The 22,205-nt window shown below is 34.1% G+C and overlaps 3 protein-coding genes across 4 annotated transcripts; 1 reads left to right on the forward strand and 2 right to left on the reverse strand.

The window, feature by feature from the left end:
* Nucleotides 1-184: 184 nt before the first annotated feature.
* Nucleotides 185-3,231, forward strand: LOC132610278 (uncharacterized). Of its 2 annotated transcripts, none has more exons than XM_060324589.1 (2): nucleotides 185-329; nucleotides 1,878-3,231. In XM_060324589.1, exon 2 carries the CDS (start codon nucleotides 2,268-2,270, stop codon nucleotides 2,766-2,768), a length of 501 nt encoding a protein of 166 aa, XP_060180572.1. In that variant the 5' UTR covers nucleotides 185-329; nucleotides 1,878-2,267; the 3' UTR covers nucleotides 2,769-3,231. The 2 variants fall into 2 exon arrangements, with proteins under 2 accessions (XP_060180572.1, XP_060180573.1); XM_060324590.1 differs by having other exon boundaries at nucleotides 2,010-3,231.
* Nucleotides 3,232-11,108: 7,877 nt separating this feature from the next.
* Nucleotides 11,109-12,110, reverse strand: LOC132611879 (receptor-like protein EIX2). Its single transcript, XM_060326240.1, has one exon. It carries the CDS (start codon nucleotides 12,108-12,110, stop codon nucleotides 11,109-11,111), a length of 1,002 nt encoding a protein of 333 aa, XP_060182223.1.
* Nucleotides 12,111-12,135: 25 nt separating this feature from the next.
* LOC132611880 (LRR receptor-like serine/threonine-protein kinase ERL1) lies at nucleotides 12,136-13,835 on the reverse strand. The gene is made up of 3 exons (XM_060326241.1): nucleotides 12,639-13,835; nucleotides 12,401-12,546; nucleotides 12,136-12,280 (listed from the first exon to the last, which is right to left on the reverse strand). The coding sequence occupies exons 1-3, from the start codon at nucleotides 13,833-13,835 to the stop codon at nucleotides 12,136-12,138; spliced, it is 1,488 nt and encodes a 495-aa protein (XP_060182224.1).
* Between the last annotated feature and the right edge of the window lie 8,370 nt (nucleotides 13,836-22,205).

The following is a 22,205-nucleotide window of genomic DNA, read 5'->3' on the forward strand; positions in this document are numbered from 1 at the left end:
CTTTTGTATTTTGATGATCTTTTGGTATTTGTTGGAAAGTATTATTGGGTCGGGTCCACCCATAAGGGGCGCTAGATGATCCATGAGCCCATTAAATATTCCTCCACATTAAACCCTAGAGCTAGCCTATATAAACACTATTATGAGTGTTTAAGAAAAGCTAATCTATCATATAAATACGGTTAGGGTTTACACATAATATCTATCTCTGTATTAGAAGGGATATTTAGGCTGGGGAAATAGGGGATTCATCTGCTTTGTGAGGATTCCCGACGACCGGTGACACGAGTAGTGGTTGCTCAAGATCCACTTCCGCTATGGAGAAACCCGTAAGTCTCCTAACTAGTATTTACGCATCAAATATCATCATTGGCATCAGATCCATAGGCTCGTGTTTCAATTGATCGCATGCAATACATGAAACATAGGTTTTTTTTATGAATAATCCGGAATCTTAATTGCATTATTTCATGTCCGTAAATGCCTAGTTTTTGCATGAAACCTTAGGGCTTTTTTAGATCTCATCGAGAGCTTTCCATCGATATGTGGATCATATATTTTGGCCATGTAGATTGTCAGATATTGAATTTTAAAGTTTTAGGATTTTATTATTACTAATTTAACCCCAAAAAATTCAATAATCCTTGTTTCATGCAACTTTCGTGCAATTGGCTTGGGTAATATGTTACCCATATGTTTTTGAGAAAAACTATATAATCAATTGTGATTTTGATCGAAAATTTGGGTAGTATTCTAAGGAAAATCTACAAGGGTTTGTTTAGAACAAAACCCATCAATATTTTGATCATACGGATCGATCTTTGAATGTTTTTGATGGTTCAAATCATTCCTAAAATAAGTTTAGGACATAAACTAGTAATTTAATTGGGGAGAATTGACCGAATAATATGGTTTTTGCCGGAAATTCAATGCGACCCGTTGGGAAGAAAAAAAGCCTCACGATTTTTTGATTTTTGGTACTATTTTTTATGACTTTTTGAGCAATTGATGTTTGGAATCAATCCTAAAACACATTTAGGACAAAACTTAGTGTTTTGATTGAATCAAAATAGCTTAACAATGGAGAAATTTGAAACGGGTCGTGGAAAAACCCATTTTGTGCACCTGGGTCGTGTCTAACCAGGCTGGTGGAGAAGAAGGCTGGTTGCCTAACCTGGACGAAACAAACTCTCGGCCGAAACACGTTTATGGAGAGTGCCCCGATTTCAGAATTAGATGATTCTCTTTTGGTTTTGCTCGAAATTAGTTTCCAGTTTTTTTCCATATTTTTGAAATAAATTTTGAACTCTGGAAAATATTTTTCCCGTAATTAATACCTTTCTAAAATTGTTAATTCCGTATTGATTAATTTATGTGGTATTTGTAAAAAATGAAAATATGGAAAATTATTATATGATGCATAGAACATGTCTATGTTACTCACTCTCCTTAAAGCTTTATGGAAAATAAAAAATCCTATTTTCTAAGTGAAATTAGGTATAAATGTTGATTTTCTCCTTGAATTGTTCTTCAAAAAAATGAAAATTATTTTTTTCAGATCTAATTAAATTATTCTATTGATATATAGGTATATCTAGGATAAGATTTGAATTTTTCTATTTGGTGTGTATATTTTTATGCATATACCACTTGTTTAATCAAGAAATAAAAATATTTATTGAAATATTTGGTGACTTAGCTTGAGTTGATATGGCTATTTACATTTAACATCTATCCTAGATGACGATTGGGAACGTAGTGAACTTTTGACTCTAGGATTTGTGTTTATGTTTAATAGCTACCCTGTCAATTTGCTAAAGTTACATTTATGTGTATGCAAAAACATTAACATGCGTGTTTTTATGCTAATTGTGAAGTTGCAAAATATGTCTGGAAGGTGTTTGGTAGTGCTGTTGGCATGCAAATGAATTTCTCTCAGGTGAAACATGCAGTGCAAATATGGTGGAATATTGTTTGTCATTATAAACTGAAAACTATCTTTAAAGCAGTGCCAGCAATGATCATGTGGCAAATATGGAAATGGAGAAACACAAAGTTGCATGGAGGTTCAATGTCTATTCATAGGGCGATTCATGAGATATCTCAAAATATCTTCTTACTATGCAAAGTAAGGTATCCAGCTTGGCAGAACATTCCTCACAAGTGGCCTGATATAATAGATTATTTTGAGCAGTTTAGGCCAACTCTGAAATGCATAACTATGACATGGAGATTGCCTGCAAGGGGTTGGTATAAGTGTAACAGTGATGGTGCTTCAAGAGGGAATTAATCCAGGTCCTAGTTTAGTGGCATTTTGCATTAGGAATGATAATGGGGATCTTGTATATGCAACAACACAAAAGATTGCATATGGAAACAACTTAGTTGCTGAAGATGTGGCCATTAAACAAGGAATTGAGTATTGTATGGATTATCAGTTGCATCCTTTGTTGGTGGAAACTGATTCCTTAGCTATGAAGATGTTTATAAAAGGAATATGGGAAGTTCCATGGTGCATTAGTATGATCTTAAAGGACATAAACAGATTGAGAAGAGGACAAATTGTTGAAGTGGAACACATATACAAGGAAGGGAACTGCCTTACAGATTTTTTAGCTAACTATGTTTTTTATTTTGCCGGAACACAACAATTTACCTCTTTTCAGGAGTTACCTTCTATGACAATGAGATTATTGAACATTGATAAGGCTCAGATACTAAATCTGAGAATCAGATATGCATCAGACACAATAGAGTACAACAGCTGAGTTGACTAATCTGCATCTATAAACTGCTATACTTTCAGTAGTTATCTGATGGAAGGCTATTGAAAAATTGGAACTGCATCTAGTTTAGCTGTCTGAGAAGTTAAGGATGGGTGGTATTAGTGTGAATGCATGCTCATTCCCATACTGGATGACTTAAACAGATGAGACTAAATGTAGCTTACATATCAAAGATAGCACATCATGGATACGTTTCACTAGTTGCAGCAGAGAAACACAGGAGTTGAGGCTACAAACGTGAAGTCTAAAGAAAATTCAAGAGATTTGAATTCATAACACTTGGTGAGAGCTTGGAGGTGAGAAAGATGGATGCAAGTCAAGACTGCAGGAGTTCTAGCTTTCATATATGTTACTTTGGATGTTGTAACTGTTTTTCCTTTTTGTTTCTTATATTTCAAACTAGCTGTTTGGCTAGTCCTGTACAGACTATTTTATTTTCAATAAAAATCCACCATTTTAGTGGTTTTCATTTAAAAAATAAAAATGCTAATTGTGAAACTTTGTGTTTTACAAATATGTAGAACTTTTGTGCTCCATAAATACCATGTCTACTTCTTTAAAGAATATTGTTGTAGAGCTTATCAAAAGTGAAAAGTTCAACAGTAATAATTATAAAATATTAAACTGTAATATGTGCTGGAAGAACTTTTTTTTAGATTGTAAATAATGTCATGGATAAAGCCTATAATGCTTGAAAAAAAAATTCCTGGCTCGCATTGTGCTGCTGAGCTGTGAAGATGTCACAAGGAATTTTACTCATGAGATTACCAAAACTCTGTAGGATGCTCTCGAATATAAGTGTGGTAACACTGCAGTTACCAAACTTAAGGTCATAAGTTGACTAATGAGCACCAAATTCAAGTGATTATCCGTTTCTTACCTCAAATTTAGGAGCATATGAAGATGCACCTGACTCATAATAAATGTAATAGTACATTTTATGATATGAGCAACACCTATAGTTAGAAGAGGAGCGGCATGAGGTTTCCATATAAGGTGCAAAAGTGCACAAAATAATTTCTAGCTCAATAAATGGTTTTAGACGGAAAATCAAAGGAAACTAAAAAGTTAAGGCTTAACCAAATAAGAATCCTAAAATGACCAACAAGGCGATAGAAAGTGAAAAAAAAAATTGTGACTAAAGTGAAATGCTTCAATTATGTTCAAAAGGGTCACCATGCTAATGATTGCACTAATCCTAATAAAGCACTTCATAATGAGTCTAAAAAGGTACTTCTTGTTCCTTACGCTAGTAATATATGTGTTGCTAGTTGTGTTTTCTTCCTAAGGCTAATCTTTCATCGTAATTGACTTAGGAGTTGTGTACCACATTGTGAGGGAAATTAAGCCTTTGTGGACTTTCAATGTGTCCCACATATATAAAGTGGGTATATGTAGAAAACGACATTAAGGTTGTTAAAAGGATCGTATCATGTGAATTAGTTTTACGTGAAAATCGAGACTTTATCCTACATAATACTTTAATTACTCCTTAAACTTTTAAGGATATTGCTTTCTGTTGGTTTATTATATTTAGGTTTCAATTGTAATTTTCATGACATTAAGGCATAGAAAAACTTATTTTGGTTATGATTTTATCAAAAATGATTTTATCTTTAATATATTTTGGATATTAGTTCCTTAATCCAATTGTAAGCTTCCCTAATTGCCTTATCATATAATCACAAGGATGATGTGAAATTTAGCGTGCTAGACTCGGTCATATGGGCCTATGACTTGTGGATAAGTCCACTTGTAAATATTAGCTAGTTCGAAAAGCTAATAAAAAATCATTTAATAACACCACCAAGAATAATTTTTCATTGCATAGATTCATTCTGAAGTTGTATTTCCATGAATGTGAAAATGTGGCAAAGAGCTTCCGATTTCATCATATTAATTGATAAAATTACTCTTTGCTGATGTTCATTTGATGTCATATACTCTAAGGCTACAAGCTGTTTTAAGAAGCGTGTGAAAAAAGATGGGAAATATATTGGACAAATCAATAAAAGTATTGAGAACCAGTTGATTGAGGCCATGAATACATCCAGACCCATTAAGCGAGTTTTTGATGATGAAAGTGGAACATTTAATAAGTTGACTATTTTAATATTTCACAATAAAAGGTATTGTGGAAAACATAAATAGAATGCTCCTTGAAACGATTAGATCAATAATTGCGCAAGTAAGTTACATGTTTCCTATTGGATATGTTTTGCACTAATTTGTTGCCTACGTTCTTAATCATGTGCTAGCGTAATCAGGTACATCTACACCATATGAGTTATGGAGTAAGTATTTTGTGAGACCTCTGTGATGCATAACTTATGTTTATAATTTTTTCTCATGGCATATTGGGCCAAGAGGAAGCAAAAGTGTCTATATGAGATACTGTAAATTACATATTTATGGAGCTACATCACAGTGGGAGCGTAACTGAATTCGACTAAAGAAATTTCACATCTTTAGAGAATGAATAACCCAAAAGGGCGAGATAAGTTAAAGACTTGTCTCCTTATGAACCGAAGGACCAAGATCAAATAGGATGCCTTCATTCGAGTGGGAGATTTTTAAGTGATGAAGGATTAATCTCTCATCAAGATCAACTTTCATCATCGAATGCGAATGACATTGATTCTTCTCCGAGTGGGAGCAACAATAATCTTCTTATTCTAAATGGGAGTGAGATTAATCTTGTTCCAAGTGGGAGTGAGATGAATAGTTCTCATCCAGGTAGGAGCAAAATTGATCCAAATGGGATCAATATGAGATTATATGAATATCAGTGAAGATATAGTGCTCCTACGAGATGGAAATGAGCCAAGAATTAACTCTTCTATGCCCTTCAGAGAATAAAATGAATAAACGCAATGGAAGTAAATGGAATCTAGTAGAATCAACTTAGTTTAAGAACTAGAAAAGAACACAAAACTATAGAAACCAAATGGGTTTCCAAAGTTAAGCATAAGGTTTGTAACACAGTTGAGATATATTGCCCGACTTGTTGCTAAGGTGTATACGTAACAGAAGTGATTGACTATGAAGAGACTGTGTATATGTAAAAGGAGTGATTGACTATGAAGAGACTTTCTCACCCGTTATGCGGAATCACCTCTACTTGTCTAATTTTTGTTATAGTTGCTAGCTTGGATTTATAATTGCATCAAAAAGATGTAAAGATTGTCTTTCTCAATGGAGAACTAAGTGAAGAACTGATAGGAAAATACTTGAAAATTTCATCCAAAGGGCCACAAACATGTGGTTTGTAGACTTTTGTAGTCTTGTTATGGCCATGGACAATCTTCAAGGCAATGGTACATACATTTTTTTTAGTGTGGTCAACTCTACTGACTTCATAATGATGCACAAGGGATCATTGCATTTATACTAAAAGGTCTAAGAGCAACTTTAACTTATGTCATTATATGTTGATGACATATTGATAGCCAAACAAACAAACAAAACAATTGTAGTATATAAACTAGGTAAAGGGTAAAGGCCTTGTTACGTCTCACTTGGAAATGAAAGATATGGGTAAAGATGCATATATTCTCGAAATAAAGATTTTGAGAAAATATTTAAAGAAATTGCTCTTTAAATGATTGAACTTGCTAAATTGTGATCCTATCAAAACTCTAATGAACAAAGACAGTGCCTTGTATGCTAGACTGTGTTCTAAGAAGTCCAAAATAAGATGAACAAATAAGTAAAGTTCCTTATGCTATGTACAGTTGAGATTCTTATGCAAGATACGTTTGCTAGACTTGATATCTATTTCACAATTGGCTTGTAAAAAATATAAAAAACCAACTTAAATACAACACATTGAAAATACAGTTAAAACGAATCATGAGGTACCATATTGGAACTTCTAATTATGCGCTATGCCATAAGGGCATGACATGGAACTGAAGGGATACACTGATGCTGATTGTCGAAGAGATATGGACATGAGTAGGTCCACCTCAGAATGTGTTCTATGCTCTATAATAATGACAAATCATAGACAATGAAAAACAATCGCGTGTAGCTTTATTCATGATGAGAGTTGAGCTTGTTGCTCTCGCCTCAGTAGCACAATAGGTTGTTTGGTTAAAAAGGTTCTTGGATCATGTGTTGATGCTGCAATTAGTACTGAACTAATGAGTCTTTGTGATTGTGAAACTGCTATTTTGAGCACCAAGAATCCTAAATACCATCGTAAAACCAAACACATTGACATTAAATTTAATTTTGTGATGACATGATTGCACGCAAAGAACTGAACGTAAAGTATATCTGTACAAATGAAAGCAGATTCATTGACTCAGACGGATCCTAGATATGTGTGTTTTTGTTCATACAAGATCTCAAGGACTGCGTGGGCTTTAAAATAGAGTAATTGTTTCTTGATTTATTTTTCCCGACGTCATGTTTATTGTTTTCTTAAAAATCAAAATAAGTTTGATTTGCATACATTTATTATTTGAATGTTTGTGTACATTCTTATTGTGAATGTTTGTGTACATTCTTATTATGAATGTTTACTGTACATTCATATTATGGAATGCTTTTGGTGCATTCTTTGATATTATTGAAAAGTATGTCGGGTAGACAGAGGTCAACCTTCTCAAGCAGGTGACCGCCTCCGTCAATTTAGTGTTGATGGGAGATGAGACTAGATCTTAAGCAAATCATCATACGGATAATTTGAGAGCACATGGCTTAAAGATCTTTAGCGTCACACAAGTAATGACAAAAGATTATTATAGTGTTTTGATGGTGGAAATGAGTTTCACCCAGTCTACTTCGGGAGGCCAGATGTGAGTTCGTGTTTTGTTGAGTAGATCAAGGAACTCAGTTCAGATGCATATGGTGTCTGAATATCATCTGTACAACATTATCTTATGAGATAGAGACATACGCTCCATGGGAAAGGAGAAAATGCTGTAGCACATGTTTCATACCATGTATGTAAATGTCGACCAAAAAGGGTTAACATAAGTTTTATCTCGACTTATTGTTGTGTGAGACTCTAAATTGAGTACCCGTACGACTCCTATCAGTGGCTCAAAGCTTGGTTCGATGTTCGCTATCTTAGCATGCTACCAAATGACCATGAGAGATTCGATTTGGCGGAGCATGACTAGAAGAGCGGGTTGGATACAATTTGAGAGACTCGTGAGAAGAGGAAGATCATTAACAAAATCTCATTTAGTTTGTGTTTGCTGGTACCGGTCATGACTTATAGGTCATAATTGTGAACACAAGAAACTGTGATACATGAGATCAAATTATGATGTATCAATGTGATTCAGATGATCTAGGGAACTGAGCATATTTCTTATGATCTACTTGATGATTTTATGACGACGACAAGAGGCTATATATTCCTAATAGATGTATAGCAAAGCTCTCTCATAGTATGCCGGTCACACGGCCTATTTATCTAGTATGAATGATGCAAGAGGAGATAACAAGGAAGAATATGTTTTTCCTTAGCTCGAAGGAGCTTGAGCACTCCCTTATGTGTGAGTCAGAGATGTTGGAAATTATTATTGGGTCGGGTCCACCCATATGGGGTGCTAGATGACCCATGAGCCCATTAAATATTCCTCCACATTAAACCCTAGAGCTAGCCCATATAAACACTATTATGATTGAAGCTAATCTATCTTATAGATATGGCTAGGGTTTACACATAATATCTATCTCTGCATTAGAAAGGATATCTAGGCTGTGGAAACATGGGGATTAATCCTCTTTGTGAGGATTCCCGACGACCGGTGACACGAGTAGTGGTTGCTCAAGATCCACTTCTGCTATGGAGAAACCCATAAGTCTCCTAACTAGTATTTACGCATCAAATTTCATCAGTATTTCCATCTGAATGCTGTGTCAAAATTAAGTTGTAAATAATGAAATTTACAAAGCATTAAGTTCCAAGACTCAATGGGAAGCTTAGATGATTGTATTGGTTCTATGAAGGAGGTGGTGTTTGACTTCTTTTGTAGTATGCATTTTGCTGATTCTAGCTGATATATTAGACTCGACCATACTTCTTTTGAAACAATTTGTCAATTGACAAAGTAAATAATAGTTTCTTGAATGTTGAAAGTGTAAAGAAAAGATCTTAAACAGTGTGTTATTGTTTTCTACTATTGTTTGGCCATCCTTGATACCAGATAATGTTCTTCATTTCTTGTGTGAATGAGGCTTATTCTATGAGCCTGATGGGGTTTACATCTGCTTTATTTTCTTAGCTATGCTTGATGTTGAATTGATATTCTATCTCTGGTCGTGAACAGTTAGAAAATACAATGATTGTTTCTCTTTGTTAGTTTCTTGAAAGGGGTGTAATAGTACATATTTACTGCTAACTGGGGGAAAATGAATTGACTTTCGCGCCTGTTAGCTTCAATCATTCCGGGTGGTCCAACAAAGAAAGAAAGAAAGAAAAGCTGAGAATTCCTACTATTTGACTACTTCAATCGAGTATTTCTTCTTTAAGAAGAGTTGATTTCTCGGTGGTTGTTTAAAAAAAGTTGAAGCCACGCGGAGCTGCTGAATTGTTTATACTTCAATGGAGAGTTTGCAGAAATTGCAGTCGAACTCCGATTTTCGACTTACCTACATATCTCATTGCCCGCTTAAAATGCATATTAATAATTGTGGTGACTTCTTGTAGAGGATGACATTGAAAAAGATATTATAGTGCTTATATTGCAGGTATAATAATTCTACTTAAGAGTATCCTGAAACAGGTTATAAAAGGTATTTTTAATCTTTTCACTTACATATTATGTTTGTTCCTTTTAAGGTAATTGGCAAGGAACTTAGGATTAATAGATTTTGAAATAACTGGCATTTGCTGGTGGGTGGATCGATCGTGGAGAGATTTTCATGATGTTTTATATGGCGATATGGAACAACCTACAATTTAGTTTTGGATGAAAAAAGAAGCTGAGAAATACTCCTCAAAAGAAACACAAACCAATCAAAATCTCTGCTCTTTATGCGCATAAAACACGCCCCATCGACGCATATTTATTGATAATTGATTGTGAATTCGACTCCTGAGATCGATTGAGTTGTTCTTAGATACTGCATTTTTGGGCGACTCTGTTACTATGAGTTGCATTGGCTCCTCACGTTCCAAAGGAGGCGGTACTGTTCTTGGTGTCTTGTTGTTCTTAGTGAAAGTATTGTTTGCACCAATTTTTAGTGATACCCATTTGGCTTCCTGATATGTGGTATGAGTTTTTGCGTGTTTCATTTATGTTTGAAGTTGATTGCTTTCTTGTTATTCTTAGCGAAATTATTGTTTTCTTTCAACTTTTAGAGGTACCCATCTGGTTTTCCGGACATAAAACATTATTTGTGTAATTCCGCTTTCTGTGAGTTCAAAGATTTCATTTGTTTTGGAAGTTGATTGCTTTCTCGTTCTTCGTGGTGAGGTGATTTAATGAAGTGAATATATACATTAATTAACTATAGTTAAATGATAGTTGTATATATTTACACTAATGTCATGCATCCATTGGTTGGTGTATACACCCGGTGCGCAGTGGCGGAGCCAGGATTTCCGCCGAAGGGATTTAAAATATAAAAAAGTAAACATACGAAGAAGCCTAAGGGGTTCAACATCTACTATATATACATAAAAATAATTTTACCTTGTAAAAACAATATTTTTTTTCCGCCGAGGGGGATCGGATGAACACCCTCGGCATAGTGTGGCTCCGCCACTGCCGGTGCGGGTAAGGTTTTACGTATTAGTACTATTATGTAACAGTAAGTTCCATTTTTTTAGATAATGTGGTTGTTTGGTACTAATGGGTTAGGTTATAGCTGCGGGTATATTGACGCCTCATGCCTTGCCTATTTCACATAAGATAGCTGGGAAAGATCCTTTAAATTTGAAGCATTAAAGTCTTGAATTAGAGAAAACAAAACTGAAACTCTTAAAGATATATTTGGGAAGCACCGCTCTCAAGTGTGTAAATACTTTAAGCGTTTACCACAAGATTTCACAAACGAGAACAACATAGCAATCTTAAGGAGATCTACTAAATGTTGGTTCATCAAATACGAGAATAGTACAGCAATGTCGGAACTAAATCAAGAATTTGGTGTGTAAGTTTGTTGCTGAAAAGACACTTAAGAATTTGAAGTTAAAAAGTACATAAATGTTAAAAAAACAAGCATTGAAAACAATCAAATAATATAAACAATAAAACTAAATAGTTGTCGGGCCTGTGCATTATCCAACTAGTATTAAAGAGAAATGTAAGCATACATACTAATTTTTCATAATAACAATATCCTTAATCCTATCTCTCAACGTATCAGAGCCTTTGCAAGCAACAATTCCCAGCTACGGTCTAAGAAACGAAAATAAGCATGCCTCCATGATCTCTTGAAAAGCAATGAACCACATACACTCCAAAAGCTTAGTGCAAATCCTATTGCCATTGAAATGTAGAACCAATCCACTTCATCTTTGTCACTCTCATCTTCTTCACACTCAACATTAAGAACTTTACCACCTGAACTGCAGTTCACCAAGAGTGAAAGCCCACACAGTTTGTTTCCTTGAAAACTCGTGGGATCAAAGCTTTGAAGTTGAGTGCTCAATGGTATCTTACCTGATAAATTGTTATCAGATAATTTCAAGTAACTCAAAGTGGAAAAACTCGTAAAGCTTTGTGGGATTTGACCAGAAAGTTGATTTTCTGACAGATCTACAGATTCCAATACTTTCATGTCACCAATGTCATTTGGAATCTTACCAGTTAGGTTATTTTTGGAAAAATTAAATGATCTTAATCTCGTAAGATGTGTTAGACTTGTAGGAATGTCTCCAGAAAGATTATTGCTAGACATATCCATGCTCGTAAACAACACCAGAATAGTGTCATATTGGTATATGTTGCCTTTAGTCGCCACTGTTGCACTCTCTCTCATGAATCTAGTAAAACCACGATAACTAAACATGTTATCTTCTTCGACTTCCATTTTTTGTTTAACCATTGCACTGAAATTTCCAATACACCTTGGTATGATTCTAATAAATGTATTGTTCGCAAGGTCTAGGATCTGAAGATCTTTGATGTGACAAAGTTCTCGAGGCAATTCACCATCGAATTTATTTGACCGAAGGATAAGGACTATCAAGGTTGGAACCCTCATTGCCAACCAAGATGGTAAATTTCCAACAAACTCATTCTCAGCTAAATCTATTTTATGTAGTTTTGTGCAGTTTCCGAAGGATGAAGGAAATGGACCTTTAAGTCTATTTCTTCGGAAGTCCAAGGATCGCAAATTAGTCAAAACATCCATAGATCTTGGTATGACTCCAAACAAATTATTCTCCCTCAAGATTAAAACTGACAACTGGCCAATTCATCCAACAATCAGGAATTTCTTCTGACAATTTGTTTCCCTCAAGGTTTAAGTAATACAAACTATATGGTCCATTCTTTGCTTCACATAAGAAGTTAGATAAACCTCTTGAAAAAGAGTTGTTCGAGAGATCTAGCTCAGTTACAATGGTTTAAATCAGCGGTAGAGGTCCACTAAAATTGTTGGAACCCAAGTACATTAACCAAGGAACTCCAGGTTTAACTAACCTTGAAGGTGCTGAGATGATTGGAACCTCACCAACAAATTGATTGTGAGAAAGATTGAGATGTGCAATTTCAGAAGACAAGTCCCAAAACCAAGTTGGAACCTCACCTTGTATTCCACCATCTAATATGTCAACATTCGTTATCAGCTTGAGTTCGAAGCCACATGGGAAACAGGGGGCCTATATTCCACCCGCCTATTAGAATCGTCATGGCTTGAAAAGGTCCAGTTTTCACTCACTTTTAAAGTCAGTTTGTTTCTAGATGCAGAGAAGACTAGTAATTGTCTTAATTTAGAGAAATGACTTTCTGTTACAACACCTTCCAACCTATTGTTAGTTATGAAAAAGTATTTTAGCATTGGAAGTTCAAGAGTACTTTTTGGAAGAGTTCCAGTGAGTTTATTGTTTTCGAGACTCAAATAACTCAAAGAAGAACTATTTCCCATTTCCGCTGAAACAAAATTACTCCTACCGTTGAATAAGTCATATACTTCTTCCTCAAATAGATTTAATGAGAGATCAAGAAGTTCTAATTTCCCTAACTTTCCAATTACATCTGGTAACTTTCCAGAAAGCATATTATCACCAAGAGCAATTGATTCTAGACCTTTGCATCGATAGAGCCAATTTGGTATAGTGGAGTTGAGGTTATTCTCAGAAAGATCGAGATATTTAAGTTTTGTTATGTTTCCACACATACTCGGTATAGTGCCTTCATTACCACTACGGGTTAGCTCAATATGTTCAAGATTACTTAGATCAAACAACCATCTGGGTAAAAGACAATTGAAAGAGTTGCCAGAAGCCTTTAAGGTTGTGAGAGAAGTCAAGTTAACTGGACCCTGAGAAAACTGGCCAATAAAATTACTACCACTCAAATGAAGAGAAACGAGATTAGCGAGGTTGAAAACCCATTCAGGAACAGGAGAACTAAAGTTGTTCCAGGAAAGATCGAGGGTTTCAAGTGAAGAAAAATTGTGATGAAGTAGAGGTTGTATATGATTAAGATTACAATAAACTAAACTAAGATCAACAAGAGAAGGAAGCATGTTAATGACCTGTAGCCAGTTAGTTGCTTTGCTAAGATCCACAGAATACATCTCTAGGTACTCAATACTCAAAAGACTTAGCAGCCACTCAAGGCTATTGATCCTTGGATAGTTAGATCCATCGTAGGAGAATTGCTCATGCATGTGTAGCTCAATCACATGATGAGTTAGATTGTTGCACACGACCCCTTCCCATTCACAACAATTATTTCCAACAACCCAAGAAGAGAGAAGATCCGAGGGATCGTCTACTTCTTTCTTCAAGCTCTCCAAAGCTCGTTGCTCATTTTCTCTGCAAATCCCAACACAAACGACAAAGTTGGTGTTTGTCAAAATAAAAAACAAGAGAACCCATAATGTTATTGCTAACACTTTCATGGTGTGCATGTTTAGACTAGGAATTGAAAAGTATATATGTGTGTCAAGCAGCTGATTGCTTATATTTTTGCTAGGCCAGGCAATATCTATATATAGATATTAAGAACTGTATAATAGTTGAAGATTAATGCTTAGTTTTAGAAAGATATACCTGTAGATGTTGACTGCTTGACTCGAGGACTTGTTAATTTTAAAGTTTTTCTTTTTAATTAAATATATTACAATTGACGGACCATAATTTCTTGCAAAGTCGAGAGGACTTTAGCAAGTCTTCTCAACAACATTATCAAGTGTCCCTGTTTGGGCCATGCATGTACACTGCCCGGTGCCCACATTGATGGGATTATTTCACTTAAATATTAAGCAAAATGTGATGAAGTCTCAATTTATTTTTAATATATACCCATACCTTATGTCTAACAGAAATTATCCTTTCTTTGAGGACATCTTTCTTTTTAAAAGAAAATAGATGAAAAAGAATGAAAATTTCATGTTTCCTTCAACCAGGGCCGACTCAAGGCCAAGGCCACTAAGGAAATGGCCTTGGGCCCCCAAATTTTTGGGGCCCCATTTTTTAGAGTCCGGAACTAAAATGCCCCAAAAAAATCATTTTGAACCAAAATACCCCAACAAAAAAAAAGTTACCAAAGTACCTTTAGCGCAGTAAAATACTACGCTATAGCACTTCACGGAGACGGAGCCGTTAAGTGCTATAGTGCAGTATTTTACTGCGTTATAGAATTTTTTTTCTATAAAGCAGTAAAATACTGCGTTATAGAAACAGTACCAAAAAAAATAAATTCTATAACGCAATAAAATATTGCGTTATAGAAAAGAGTACCAAGATTTTTTTCTCCGAAACGTCAATATTTTATAAAGAACCAGATATTTTTTTCTGCGTACAATAATGTAGGCTCAATACATCAAGGATACGTATACATTCGGATCGTGATTTTAGGGGTTGAAAAGGTGCCCGAAGTAATTTTTGCAACACTTAGTGTGTTTTTGCATACTTTGACTAACGATTAGTCGTATGTCAAGACTCCGAAACGTCAATATTTTATAAAGAACCTAATATTTGTTTCTGCGTACAATAATGTAGGCTCAATACATCAAGGATACGTATACATTCGGATCATCATTTTATGGGTTGAAAAGGTGTCCGAAGTAAGTTTTGTTTGAAAAAACTTAGTGTTTGACTGTAAGGTTATTTTAGTCAACTTTATATGTCGAGAAAATTAGTCAGCTTTATTTTCAAAAATTGAAACCGCAGAAGTGAAATTGACATTCACAGCTACATTACCCCGGGATTTTTACGTTGAAATCTATTGCGTATCATCATCTTATAAGTAAATAAAATTGAAAATTTCACGTCAATTTAGGGGAAAATTGAAATTGAATGGGATAAAAGGTGTTTTTTTAAAAAAAAATCGGCTCGGCTACCCGCATAGATCTGGAAAAAATACGCAAGTTCAAAAAAAAAAATGCGTAAAACGGACGTCCGAGTGCAAAGTTATGACCATCTAAAGTTTGACGACTTTACAACTAGTTTTTCTCCCTATATTTTTTAGAATTATAGTTATATTCAAAATAAAGTTATGTCTTGATTAAAAAATAACACGCTTAAATCAAAATCTTAAAAAATAAAACACTCTAAAGTTTCCAAACAAAACTTACTTCGGGCACCTTTTCAACCCCTAAAATGACTATCCGAACGTCTACGTATCCTTGATGTATTGGGCCTACATTATTGTACGCAGAAAAAAATATCATGTTCTATATAAAATATTGACGTTTCGGAGTCTTGACACACGACTAATCGTTGGTCAAAGTATGGAAAAAACACTAAGTTTTTTCAAACAAAACATACTTCGGACACCTTTTCAACCCCTAAAATGACGATCCGAACGTCTACGTATCCTTGATGTATTGGGCCTACATTATTGTACACAGAAAAAAATATCAGGTTCTATATAAAATATTGACGTTTCGGAGTCTTGACACATGACTAATCGTTGGTCAAAATATGGAAAAAACACTAAGTTTTTTCAAACAAAACTTACTTCGGGCACCTTTTCAACCCCTAAAATGACGATCCGAACATCTACGTATCCTTGATGTATTGAGCCTACATTATTGTACGCAGAAAAAAATATCAGGTTCTATATAAAATATTGACGTTTCGAAGTCTTGATACACGACTAATTATTGGTCAAAGTATGGAAAAAAACACTAAGTGTTATAAAAAATAAAGTTGGCCAATTTTTTTTTTGGTACTCTTTTCTATAACGCAGTATTTTCCTACGTTATATATATATATATATATATATATATATATATATATATATATATATATATATATATATATATATATATATATATATATATATATATACTGTTTCTATAACGCAGTAAAATACTGCGCTATAGCACTTAACGGCTCCGTCTCCGTGAAGTGCTATAGCGCAGTATTTTACTGCGCTAAAGGTACTTTGGTAACTTTTTTTTTGTTGGGGTATTTTGGTTCAAAGTGTTTTTTTTTTGGGCATTTTGGTTCCGGACTCCATTTTTTATCATGTTTTATTGCTAATTTGTTTAAAAAATTATTGTGACTTATAATATTTTTATATGTAGTTTCTAAATATATAAATTGTATTTCAAAAAACTTAAAGATTATATATCCGAATTCTTGATACAAATAATAAAATTTGACTCCTAAAATTCAAATTGTGTCACAAAACTTGAGATAGAATTCTTAGTGACGTGATTGATTAGCTATATTGTTGTCACTTGAATATTTTTTAGAATAAATTGATTTGAAAAATTTGTTAACAACTTTGTATTGTTCTTGACGATTATAAAGTATTAATTAATGACTTCGCATCTAAAAAATTTTAAAAATAGACTTTAAATAAACATATATATCACAACTTTTTTTTTTTAATAAAAATAGGATCTCTCTTTGAAGTTTGGCTTTAGGCCCCTAATCTTGTTGAGACGGCACTGCCTTCAACAACTATAAAGAAATTAAAGACTTAATATTACGACACCATCAGAAAATATTACGAAGCTTAATAATATACTTCTTCCATTTTAATTTGTTTGTCTTACTTTCATTTTTAGTCCATTTAAAAAAGAATGTTTTTTTTTTTGGCAACTCTTTAATTTCTACTTTCCACTTGACATGTTTAAGGCCACAAGATTAAATGGCAGTTTGGTACAAGCATTACGGGTGAAGAAATTGATATCATCTTCGATTCGTCAAGCTCTTGATAACCCATTAAACCATGCTAGAACATATTTAGCTGAGATCATTGAGCCGTGTGTTGAAAGGGTTATTCTGATGTGATTATTGTTGATGATATCCAAAAATTATGGTCGATTTCATTAACTGGTTCAAGAATTATTGGAACTCCAGTGAGCCTTACAGTAATTAGAAAAAGACGAGAAAGAGGGAAAGAAGTTGTTCTTCATTGGTGTTGTTCGGGGTGGGATCTGGCTGGACTTTGGATTTCGCTGGAGCGGCTCGAGCATGCTTGGAGAAGGAGACGGCTAGATCTTGTGAAATGAGGGAGAAGAATATAATGACACTTTTTTCTCAATGTATTTTTCTCTCTATTGTAGTATTCTTCTTTAAATATATAGTATAGCTAAGGTAGGTAGAAAGAAGGTACTCCCTCCGTCTCAAAAAAATTGTTATCTTTTGATTTGGCATAAAATTTAAGAAATAAAGGAAGACTTTTGATATGTGTGGTCCAAAACAAGCCTTAGATATTTGTATGGCTATAAATCATGTCATAAAGTTAAATTGTTTCTAAGTATAGAAAGGTGACAATCTTTTTGGGACAGATTAAGAAAGAAAGGAGGACAATCTTTTTGGGATAGAGGAAGTAATTAAATACATAGAGCTAAAGTAGGTAATTAATTTAAAGAATAATTACTGTAGGTAAATAAATACCTCTTAGATGTTATCTACACTATGTAAAATTTACTTAAATTAATGTACAATATCAAAACTAAAAGAAATAAAAAAAAATTATTATTCAATAAAATTATATCTCTAATGTTAAAATTTCAGTGGAACCTTGTCAATTGTTAAAAGGGAAAAAGAAAAGAAGTACTGTACAAATTCAAAAATTAACTCAAAATATAAAATTTGTAATCAGAAGTTCAAAAATCTAGAAAAACGAAGGAATTATTGGAAAGTTCAGAAATTCATAAGGAAATATTTGTTATATTTATTACGGAAAAGGGTCAAAATGCCCTTAAACTACGCGAATTGAACAAAATTTTCCTCCGTTCATATTTTGGTCAAAAAATGCCCTTAAACTATGCGAAATTGAACAAAAATGCCCTTATTGCCACTTAATTGGGTTGAAAAGCCCTTTTTCCTAATAAACATATTGTTTCTTTTCTTTTTAAACACATTTTTTTTATAAAAATCTTACAGAAACCTTTTTTTTTTAAATCCGTTTAACTAATAAGAAAGCGGGAAGTATTTTTTTTTTCTTAATCTCGTTTTATCAATTAAAATAAAATTATCCCATGTACTTTTTAACTGATAATATAGGTCATATATGTAAGATCATAGTAACCTCATCATTAATTTCATTTAGATACCGATCAAATTCTATAAACTAAAATTTCTGGTTCCGCTTCTGAATTTGTTTTGCACATTTGAGCCTCATAAACTTCCTTTAGGCTAACAAGTCCCCATTACGTATTTAAAATTACATTTTGTATCTAATAATAGTTAAATTGATCAGAAGAAAACGAAACATTCGAAGTTTCTTACCTTCCTTTTTTTTTTTGCTACTTTTTACTGGTTGAGTACCTATGGAGGTTGATAACATGGGCAATTTGCACAATTGCCCTTATTCAAGGGTGGTCTTTAATTTTTGGCCTAACTTTTGTAGAATTCCAACAGAATAAAAAAAATTATGCCTTGCAATTTCGCCAGACAAACTTTTGCCGTAAGGCATAACTAAATTCTGCCTTATACTATTGCACATAATGATCAACACAAAGGATGTGCAGTCTGTTGAAAATCAAATTTCCTGATTAAAAATCGTCCAACATGGAGATCAAAAGGAAAAGAGGCGTTGACAGCAACATCGAGTTCAAGGTCCAAGAATGATTCAGTGGAAGCGGATTGGAATACTCTCATAGCCATTGAATATTCAGACTCTGGCGTTGAGAAGGATATCTGGGAAGGTACTCTCGATCTTAACAGGCTTGATGACATTTCGAGAAACAACTTCATGACACTAATGATAAATTTAAATAATAAGTGTCGAAACATGAGCAATGAAAGAGTTAAGCTGCTTGGCACCATTATCAGCCTGACAAAGGGGTCCAGGAGTATACAGAAGATCAAGAATAAAACAAAAAGGGAAAATTGCTCAATAAAGGAACAGATGGCTCAACTTGGTCCACTCATCGCAGCTTTCCAAGCTGAAGCTCTAAAGCTGACCACAGATGCCGAACTCATTCTAAGAGAAACAAAGCTGGAACCTGTAAAGAGGAATGCGGGGGATACATACAAAAAAAAAAAAGAAGACCCCCCAGCAAATAAAGGTAAAACAAGGGGACTCAAGCCAGGCAAGGGTCGTAAGATCAACCTTTGATCGACCATGAGAGGAAGAGTGACAGAACGCAAACAAAACAAAGTATACGCAAAGGCTTGCTTAAAAACTTACAATAGAAATGAAACAAGAATTCTGTCACTCTTATTTTAGAAAGGGGAAGGCTCAGAGAAACAATCGAGAAAAGGGATGAACTCAAGGAATCACCCAAGGATGAGTGTGAGGGGGAACAAATGCATAACTCTAGAGAAAATTCAGTTTCACCAGACAACGATGACTGAGGAGAGATAAGTGAGGGAAAAAGAGAAAAGTAGAGAGCACTTATCCATAAGAAGCTGCTTGGAAGAGAAGAACACATCCAAAAGGTGAGTACTCATGTGACCATGAACCAGGTTGAAGAACCTATTTTATCAACTGGAACAAGTAGTTCAACCGGAACAAGTAGTTCAACTTGATCCCGAGAAGTGTTGAAATGTACAAATCCCCACTGGAACATCAATAAAAAAGGACATCAAAGGATTACAACAAGTTATGTAGTGTACACAAATGGTAACAATGTGCCAATTAAAAGGTTCCTTAGTTGATTAAGTTGATGTATTAACAAAAAGATTGAAGAGGAAGAATTGTGGTAGTATTGAGAATGATTAAAGTTGCATAAATCTTCCTTAAAATTGGCTAGAAAGGTTGTCTTAGACTGTGTGGTTTGTCAAAGTAATTAAAATATTTTACTTAGTCTTGTACATTTATTTGTATGTCCTACACCACAATATGTTCGTGATCTCCCAAAAGGCTCTTACATAATGATTGTCATAGAACTGGCATCAATACTAAAGATTGCATATGGTTAGTCTTCTACACTCCAGGTACGTGTTCTTTCTCTTGTAGTCAATCTCAGATCAAAGAACAACTCAAACAACCCGTTATCATTACCATAGCCAACTTTAGCCATCATTAAGTGTGTGTTGAGAAGTGAAAAGTAAGTGATGATGACCGTGTCAACAAAAAAAGGAGGATTTTGTCACAATCAAGTCATCAGCTTTTCCCAAGAAGACTCTTCAAATGTCGTTCACCCAACTTTAGTTTCCATTATCACGACTACTTAAACCAACCTCAAATTGCCCAGATCTCACTCACACCATTCCTTCACCCTAAAACCAAATCCAGAATTTCTAAAATGTCGAAGTACCCCTCTAGTTTCGATAAACCCTTCTCTCCCATACACTCACAAAACTCCTCAACCATAGAGTATATTCTCCACTATTTTTAAAGTTATGGGTGCATATCTAGTATTTATTATAATTTTAGTATATTTTCACACATAAAATGTGTTCTCTGCGTGGAAAGTTAGGGATTCATTCTTAGCTACAAGGCTAGATACACCTATGCTCTCGACAACACGCAAATTAGTGTAGTGATTCAACCAAATTGTGTCATGCAAGGTAAAAGTAAGATAATAGCATTAAACAAACAACTTATTATACCCCAATTTTGTGCTCGTCTTTATACCCCTCGTAACAATAATTGTTTTGCTGAATACAAGTTCATTTTCGTATCATAATATTTCATAAATGATATCTCACATGACTGAAAAACTTATACCTCGCTAGACATAAATTCGATTGCTAAAGAGCAAAAATAAAACACCAGCTCATTTGAAGGGAAAAACTTAAAGACAAGCCCATTTGAAGGGAAATTCGTGCAATTTTTTTGTCAGATTGCGGTGCACTTTGTTTACTGGGTGCATGAATGTATTGTATAGAAATAAGGGAAAACTATATATATACACAAAACGTGACGATAATTTTCCTTATTTACAAAATATAACGATATTTTACGAAACATTACGTATTTTCATATATTTTTTGTTTTTATTTTATTTTCAGAAAATATTTTTTTTTAAAATAAAAAATAATTTTTATATTTTTTTTTTGATTTTTTTCCACTCAAATGCTGAAAAAATTACCTCAAATTTTTGTGTATGAAAGATGCATGAAACATATATGAAATGTGTATGTGTGAATGAAATTTTAATATAATTTTCATATACAAAATTGTGAGTTGCTTCTCTCTCTCGGCGGCTTATAGGAATTCCCACTATTATCAAAATTATGCATACAACTTGCAGAGATGGAAATTAGCAGCCATGATGAGTCATATATTCCTCGATAATTTATTCATCTACTGGGACTTTTTTAGAGTGCCAGGCCTACCTCCCAATATAATATTGTCCCACCTTGACCAAACTTATAAATAAATTTTCATGCTAAAAAGTCCGGAGGACCTTCTCTAGTCTCACACTCTATTTGCAGACCAAAATCATGGCCTCCAAGTCCTCACCTAAACTTGTTCTTTTCACTGTTCTCCTCCTCTTCTTAGCCATTGGTTAGTTCTCTCTTCCTCTCTCTTTCTGTTTGTGTTCCCTAGAAATTGTATTTTAAAAAATATTCTCTTAGAAATGGGTGAGTTTCTTATTTATTTTCTAATGTTAATACGTAAGAAAAAAAATATTATCTCAAGAAAACTTATATTTAATCTAGCAAATATTACAGGTGTTAGATGAGGTGGAGAGTGGGAGTTTGGGGTGGCGAGGGGTAGGTATGGTCAAGGAGTGGGGGTGAGGGTGGGTGGTGAAGGGACAATGAGGTGGGAAGGCCATTTATAGAACTTGTTTTCCCTACTCCCACTAGGGAAGTCATCTTTCGAATTTTTCAGAACTTATAATCGAAAATATTTTCAAAATTTTTTCACCGATTAAACATGAAAAAATTGAAAAACAATTTTTCTCCATATCAAA

Source organism: Lycium barbarum, chromosome 9 (assembly GCF_019175385.1).
Source record: "Lycium barbarum isolate Lr01 chromosome 9, ASM1917538v2, whole genome shotgun sequence".
Classification (NCBI taxonomy): domain Eukaryota; kingdom Viridiplantae; phylum Streptophyta; class Magnoliopsida; order Solanales; family Solanaceae; genus Lycium; species Lycium barbarum.

What these genes read in the sequence shown, in the direction of transcription:
- LOC132610278 (XM_060324589.1), top strand. Translation starts at nt 2,268, where the DNA reads ATGGTGCTTCAAGAGGGAATTAATCCAGGTCCTAGTTTAGTGGCATTT.
- LOC132611879 (XM_060326240.1), bottom strand. Translation starts at nt 12,110, where the DNA reads ATGGATGTTTTGACTAATTTGCGATCCTTGGACTTCCGAAGAAATAGA.
- LOC132611880 (XM_060326241.1), bottom strand. Translation starts at nt 13,835, where the DNA reads ATGCACACCATGAAAGTGTTAGCAATAACATTATGGGTTCTCTTGTTT. An exon ending in GAAACAAACTGACTTTAAAA is followed by an intron (nt 12,547 to 12,638) that starts GTGAGTGAAAAC and finishes TTCGAACTCAAG; the next exon opens with CTGATAACGAATGTTGACAT. An exon ending in ATCATCTCAGCACCTTCAAG is followed by an intron (nt 12,281 to 12,400) that starts GTTAGTTAAACC and finishes CTCTTTTTCAAG; the next exon opens with AGGTTTATCTAACTTCTTAT.